At 41.0% G+C, this 7,394-nt stretch overlaps 2 protein-coding genes across 2 annotated transcripts in view; both read left to right on the top strand.

The window, feature by feature from the left end:
• The window catches only part of GOLGA7 (golgin A7), a 24,176-nt gene extending 18,285 nt beyond the window's left edge, over positions 1-5,891 (top strand). Inside the window, exons 2-5 of the mRNA XM_009895412.1 lie at positions 1,196-1,348; positions 1,701-1,802; positions 2,977-3,040; positions 5,530-5,891. Coding sequence (XP_009893714.1) covers positions 1,196-1,348; positions 1,701-1,802; positions 2,977-3,024 — 303 coding nt within the window. The 3' untranslated portion in view covers positions 3,025-3,040; positions 5,530-5,891. The remainder of the gene's footprint in view (positions 1-1,195; positions 1,349-1,700; positions 1,803-2,976; positions 3,041-5,529) is intronic.
• A 1,134-nt stretch (positions 5,892-7,025) lies between these two features.
• Positions 7,026-7,394, top strand: part of GINS4 (GINS complex subunit 4 (Sld5 homolog)) — an 8,729-nt gene continuing 8,360 nt past the window's right edge. The window contains exons 1-2 of the mRNA XM_009895411.1: positions 7,026-7,084; positions 7,291-7,390. Coding sequence (XP_009893713.1) covers positions 7,026-7,084; positions 7,291-7,390 — 159 coding nt within the window. The remainder of the gene's footprint in view (positions 7,085-7,290; positions 7,391-7,394) is intronic.

Genomic DNA, 7,394 nt, shown 5'->3' with positions numbered 1-7,394 from the left:
GGTGGCGCCCGGGTGGCCTTCACGAGTGACCGGGCGGGCTCGCGGGGCCCTAAGCCCCTTCTGCGTCTCTCTCGCACAAACCCGCGCTCCTTTCCCGGAGGACCGAGAGGCAGGGGCGGCAGGGAGGCGGGGGTTCTCCCCCGTGTCCCTGTCCGGGGAACAGTGCTCCCTCCGGCGCACCCCGGGAGGGCGGTGCTAAGGTCTCATATCTGTCTTGACGTTTAAGGAGGTTAGCACTTCCCAGTCCTCTCCTTTTGTTCCAGCCCTACGCACAGTGTGAGAAGGGCATGATTTCAAAGTTTCAAGGCATATCCTGCTTTGGATGTTGTTTATTTTTTGGCATAAAAGCATTGTTTGCTGTCTAAATGGCATTTCTGATCAATTGCAGTAAGAAAATACTTCTAATTTGCAGTGAAAAGCTGCATGAAAAATAGTTAAAAATGCTTCTCTTCAGTCTTTATGAAATGCTGGTGTTTTGTGCTTTCTTTAATCGTGAGGAAGGCAGCTGTCTTTTGTAGCAGTAAAATAGAATGTGCTCATTATGTCAGTGAGAATAAAGCGTGTGTTGTTGTACCGTGGTGCATTAACACTGTCCTCTCTTGTGGAGACCAGCCAGTTCTGCTGAGCCTGTTCAGTAGCCTCACAAGTACTGTCTCAAGTACTTTAATGCTACCAGATGTAATATCTTCAACTGATAGCAAAACAAACACTCCTTGCTAATGCCTTTTCTTTTTCTCATTGCACTTTTCTTCTCTTCCTCATTTCTTTGTTTTGTTTTGTATTGTTTTATTGAGAACTGGTTTGACCAGTACTGCAGCAGAAGCAAGGCATTATTGATATTAAGAGTTAGCTCTGTCAGTCTGCTCCCTAACTACTCTTTTTCATCTAGCAGATCTCTTTGCATGTGATTTAAGCTTTTTTTCCCCCTGTTGAATTGCACATTGGTTTAGTTATGTTACTTTTAATTGGTTTGTGTTCACATTGTGTTGGAATTTAGACTTGGTCTAATCACTTGGCAGATATTTAATGAAGAACTACAGGTCTGTACCTCAGTGTCCTTCAGACTTTGGCTCTAAACACAGTGGCTGCAAAATGGGGAAGTGCAAATAAGCAATAAATGAAGGTAGATACCTGAAGATATCAGTGAGTTCTGAAATGTGCAGGGTATGACAGCTAAACTTGAATTCTCTTGCAGATTGATAGGCAGCAGTTTGAGGAGACTGTCCGAACACTGAATAACCTCTATGCAGAAGCTGAAAAACTTGGGGGCCAATCTTACCTTGAAGGGTGTCTCGCCTGTCTGACTGCCTATACCATATTCTTGTGCATGGAAACGCATTATGAAAAGGTGCACCTCTTTTGTTTACCTTGTTACTTGGAAGGCAGTATGTTTTACAGACTTCAGTCAAAGACTTATTTCTTGGTAGGTTTTCTGTGACTCGCACCATTGTACAAATTCCATATAGACTCTGAATCTTACTGCAGAGTGATTTCACTTATAGATAAGACAGCCTTGTCTATATTAGTCAATCTGAGTAATGGAATGATTGCTTGTACTTCAGAGGAATCATACAAGTTCTGTCTCTAGTTTTGTGCTATGCTCTCCTAATGTTGCTATATCTGTGGTATTGCTGGGGCTCTGACTCTAACATAGGGAAACCTGATGGAAGGAACTGACTTCTGTGCTGTTCTGTTACCAGGTTCTAAAGAAAATTGCCAAGTTCATTCAGGAACAGAACGAGAAGATTTACGCTCCTCAGGGCCTCCTTCTGACAGACCCCATTGAAAGAGGACTAAGAGTTGTATCCTTCTGTGGTTTCTTAGGTGGACAAACCAGGAGACAATCTATGATGTGCTACCTGTTTATCTCAGTATGGCACCCTCTGGTTGTGCTTGATCTGTGATACAGCAGAATGTGTGATTAGTCTTGTCACTCTCCATTGTGTACTGTTCTCTGGTCAGATTTTAGTACATTAAAATTTGTCACATTGGAAGACAACAAAAATGCAGTATTGGAATCCGTCCTTTGAGACTTCCTTGAAATCACAGTATGTATAAACAGAGAATTTTCAATACTTCACATGCTTCCTCTGTTTCAGCAACGACTAAAAATGCAATTTGTCCAATTGGGGGGGAAAAAAGTGACCAGCTTGGTAGGATAGAAATTGATGATGTGAAAGCAAGAGATGGCTGTTTAATTTGCAACCCTCAGCTCAGGTTCTGGTGCAGATTTCGCCATATGACATCACTGTAAGTTGATACCAGCCTAGCGCTTGCTCTTGGTTCTAGCATGGCTTAGTTCAACCGTTTTTCTTCAACTCTTGAGCCACACTGCAGACATTTTATCTAGTTATTACCTTGCTAGTTGTAAAGACCTTGCATAGTAAATGTAGGGGTAGAATGACTAACATGTGTCATTTTTTGAGAGTAATGGAACCGAAGCAACTTGAAACACAGAATGCTAATTAAATGCATACTAAGGCTAATTCCTTGCAGTTGGGTCATCTGTGTATTTGTCTAAATAGCTTAGAGCTGTCACCTACATGACTTGATTATTTTCAATATGTTTTCCACAATTTTTTATGCATATACCTCCTGAAAAAGTAATCAACTTATTAAAAGCATTTTCAGTTTGGTTAGTGACTTAGTAGCTGAACTGTAGAAGTGTTAACTTCTGTCTGGTGCATAGCCTTTTCTGAGATCTAACAGGAGGTGGCAAGGCTCACAAACACTTCACGCTCAGCATCTTCTGCTCTTATTGTCAGAACAGTCCTGGGCTGGATGGACCACTGATCTGACCAGACAGGGCATCTCTTATGTGTACTGTTCCATTTGCTTTGTAGCTCTGAAACTAGCCCTGAAACAGCAGGTATGAAGCAGAAAGATCAAAGGTTCTAATATCTTCTTTCTTTCTTTCTTTTTTTTTTTTTTCATAATCTTCATATAGTATGTTTCCGTAACACTTTTTCTATGCAGATTGAAATTACCATTTATGAAGACAGAGGTATGACCAGCGGAAGATAAAACTGTGGAGTTTCAGGTACGTGTTAATCTTATACTAGATCAATCTCAACCACTTTTCTGTGCTCAAAGGGGTAGATTCTGTCACACTGAGACAGAATATTTGTTCCACCACTGTATGTAGTCAAAGGCTGTCCACATAAATCTTGTGTGGACTGGCTTTTCTGAATAAATAGAAATATCAATACTTGGCATTTTGTCACTAGATGTTAATACAGATCAGATGATACGGGATTTACCTTTAGAGAAATCCAAGACTTGACTGTGTAAATACGCATAAACCTAACTTGTGCTGTATTATGTCCAAAATTGTTCTCTGTTCTACACATAAAACAATCTTTTTTTTATTACAAACAGTTTTCAGACTAATAGCAAGAGAGAAATACTAAAGAAAAATTGTTGATGGTGCTATACTAGCATCTGCCTTTCCTGTACAGCTGTGAAAGATACAGCTCTTCCTTTCAAATGTTTTCAGTGGTACCTCCAAGCAGGGTCTGTTTTAAAAGTTTCTGTGTTTCCAGCACTTGTGAAATCAAGGTTATTACCACAGTGTGTTAAGGATCCCATTGTATTTTGCCTAGAAGTCAATATTACTAGCCCCAGAATCCTGAACAAATCAAGGTAATTGCATTTTACCTTCTTGGTTCTAAGTATATAAAGAGTCACTTCTATATACTGTTGAGTTGCAGCTTTTCTGTTCCAGAAGAGACAGAACAGTTAACTACTGTTGCCTGGGGTGACACTTTGGTTCCATGTGCCAAGTGGTAGGATTCTTCAAAACCTCTTCTGTTCAGAAACATTTGATAAGATACTGTATAAATATAGAATATTTTATCTGCTGTCCTGAATCTTAGAGTATGGCGTATTCTAAGAGTCAAATTTTACACAGCCCAAAAGGGAAAATGCAAGTAACTTACTATGTAGTATTACTAAATCCTTTCAGTGCTTTTTCTAACCTGCCTCTGCTACACATCACTAGGATTTCTCTTTTGGTAGTCTGCTTATGACTGACCCATATTTACAGTGCGTATAAACTAGATACTGCAAGCTGGAGCAGGCCATGAAAAGAAGTTCTGATAAAGCAAAACGGTGAAGATTCTTGCTGATGCATACCTGTTTCTAAACAACTCTGCCTTGTAACTTGGCATCACTTGTAGATGCCAATTCTGTCTCAAAATACCCTTTATCTGGTTATTAGCACTCAGGAATCTGTTGTATTGCATGGCACTTGTGTTCTGCTGTTGGAATAAGTTTGTGTTTTATCAACTGCATCTGCATATATTTGGCATAAGCCATTTGTCATGACTCATTTCACAGCAATTATTGCAGAATGTTTTGGTAGGTGATGTGGGTTTTGAGCAGTTACATAAAAGCTAGTCTGTCAGTGTTCAAACAACTGAAATTTCAAAAATGAAGAACGACTTTTAGCATGAGTTCTGGAGAGTTTGATGAATTGCAAATATTTATGGTCAGTAAACATCTGTTTTGAAAGGAGTATGAGTACCCAAGTAAGGCTGATCTGGAACTGGAGCTTTATCAGATACTCATCTCCTCAGCTGACACCTCGTCATTTGGAGACTGCACACGGTCCTGGATCATCTGTTTGTGAACACAGCCTACATGGGCTCTACAAAATGCGGACTGTCTTTCTGTCCTGTGTAGTGGTAGAGGATAGGACACTGGCTAGGACTAAGTGATGTATCTCAGGACTTCTAATGGTCTCTGCAGCATCTGTGTAACTTCAGAGGAACTCTGAGATCTGCTACTGTCTTTCAGATCTTTTCCTACCCAATAGTTTTTAGTGGAAAAATCTTTGCATGAGGCTGTCCATGAGTGTATTCTAGCATACAAAACCTTTTTTATTGCAGTTTTTCAGCTGGATGCTGTTCCAGTTCTCACTTTGGTAGCTTTACTCATGATGCTTTCAGTATAGAGTGGCCAGCAACATCTAGCTTTGGTGGCTTTAATTGAAAAAAGTTGCTGAAAGGCACTTAGTTTTCATAATACTGTGTGGCAGAGTCACAAAGTGAAAAGAATGCTTAAAGTACTTGAAAGTGAAATGCTAAAATAAAGGATCATGCTAATTGCATACAGTATAAAGCTGCAAAATTACTATCCCTGGGTTTCCAAAATACCTATTGAACTTTCATTAAGCTTTGCTTTTGAAAAGCTCAAATTTGAACTGGCTCCCTTGTCTTGTGTACTCTGCAGATCCTGGGATGGCAGTCTAAGTCTAGGTTGTTGGCAATCTGTGCAGAAAAGAGATTGGAAACATTTATGGCTGTTATGCAGAAAGAAGCAAAGAAGTAAAGGTCTTTATTTCCTGTTAGACTAATGAAATCTAGAGTGTTGGCTTCAGTTCCTGCTACTTGCCACAGCACGTGGTAACCCTACCTTTTCTGCTACATACTTCCTAAGATAACAAAATATAGCTATGTTGAGATTTGTGTAGGGTTTTGTTGGTTTTATTTAGTAATAGTTTCTAATAATATGAACCTTCTTTTCTAGCATATAGCTCAACAGTGGACTCGCTGTATCAAAGTTCCCCTACCTCCTACTTTAGAGCATCATTCCTTTCTCTGCTGCCAGATCCACAGTGCCATCTACTACAAGGACTAACTTCCTAAAACTGCTCCACATGGGGTGACCTAGCTGGTCAGCATCCATTTTGTGGCAAACTTTTTAGTTTGGTGGGTTGTTGTTTGTTTTTTTTTTTTTACAAGAAAAAGCAGAAGTGGTAAAGCTACATACTCTTCTGAAAAAAATGGGGCACCTAGCCCAACAGAAGTCTAGTTTTAGTCACTTAAGTGCAGTGCTGTTCCTCCCTAGTTCTTAAACCCTTCTGTACATCAATCGGGCTTTGGAAAGCTACAAGTCAGAGGTGGGAATTTTCCAGAAACGAGGTCTTCCCTTCCTGGAGTGAGGGGACACGCAGTGCCTCTGCCTGGTGAGAAGTGACTCAAGGCAACGAGCATTTTACGCTTCCTGTGCTGATTCTTGTGGAAAACCAGAAGGCAAAGTGTTACTTGTTTTTAATGTTTTGGTTGTTCCCAGAAGGGGGAGGAATAGCCGGACTTTAATACGGTGTTTTTTCTACTACTGTATCTGTGCTGTTATTGCATCTGTCAATGCTCACCAGAAGAGGGGGTCTATTCGTTCATGAAACAGTAAGTACAATAAAATGGATGCTGAACCAATAAACATAACAATTCCTGCCCTACTCTGATTAATATGTGAAGTGTAAAACTGTTTCTTTATGGATTTATTATATATAATTTATAGGAACACATTGATTTGACAAACCGTTAGATGTTGTATAAGATGGTTTCTTAATTCTGTCTGCTGGCACACTATTGAAAAGTAGAACTGTGCATTACTTAGTATCCCCCACGCATCGACATTCCTCAGCAATACCTGCAAAAGTAAAATTCCTACAAACCAAGCTGGCTTAATATTTTTCTCTTGTATCCTTTTCCCTTATCAAAGCAAGGATGTCCTGGTTTAGGTTTTTATTGTCCAATTGTAGAAGGAATTCAAGAATTTAGCAAAGGAGACTTATGCAGAACAGATAGAGTTTTGGTTTTGGTGGTACTGTAGGTGCTAATACTGGATCTGAAATTCCAGGCTTATTACTCAGCCACTGATTTTCTTTTGGGGTTTGTTTTGGGTTTTTTTTTTTTGAGATTTGTTTAATATTTTAATTGTATAAAACTTGTTTTTTTCTAAACTGTAACAGTGTTTGCCTTTCACATCTGTTGCAATATTGGCAGAAGTACTAATGGATTAGTAAATTTTTTCTTAAACTGTGTCTGTGTCATACTTGATAGCACTGCTTTGCATGAAGTAGCACTAGGGTGAGATTTTTCCTCCTGCAGTAGCAGGGTCTCAGTTGTGAACAGAGACAGTCATGTCAAGACTACTCCATGCATCATGTCAAGACCACTCCATCCGATAAGGTGTACTTTGGGTAACACTCGTGTTTACCATCAGTAGTGAGAAACGCGATGTACTTGCAGTGTCTGACTGAGAGTATGACAAGCACACCCGTGACGCCGGTGGCTTTGTAACGCAGAGGCTCGTTGTCCTGCTCCCCCCGTTCCACAACCACCGACCTGAGCTCTGTGCAGCAGCTGCCCTGGGCTGGTTAACGAGCACGCTAATTAGCGGGGCCCTGCAGGCCGTGCTCGGCCTTTCTCCTCTGTCACGTCACTGCGTGGTCAAAGACAGACGCGGTTTTCTGTGCACTTCTCGCTCAGCGGTGTTTTTCAGCCGCCTTTGGCGGCTCGGACCGGACGGGCTGTGCCGTTTCCCACCGGCCGCCGTCTTCTCGGGGGCGCTGCGCCTGCGCAGGGGGCGGAGCCGAGCGCCTGCGC

The sequence above is a fragment of the Charadrius vociferus genome, unplaced genomic scaffold (assembly GCF_000708025.1).
Source record: "Charadrius vociferus isolate BGI_N301 unplaced genomic scaffold, ASM70802v2 scaffold661, whole genome shotgun sequence".
In the NCBI taxonomy this organism is placed as follows: Eukaryota; Metazoa; Chordata; class Aves; order Charadriiformes; family Charadriidae; genus Charadrius; species Charadrius vociferus.
This window is presented reverse-complemented; position numbering and strand designations above follow the sequence as displayed.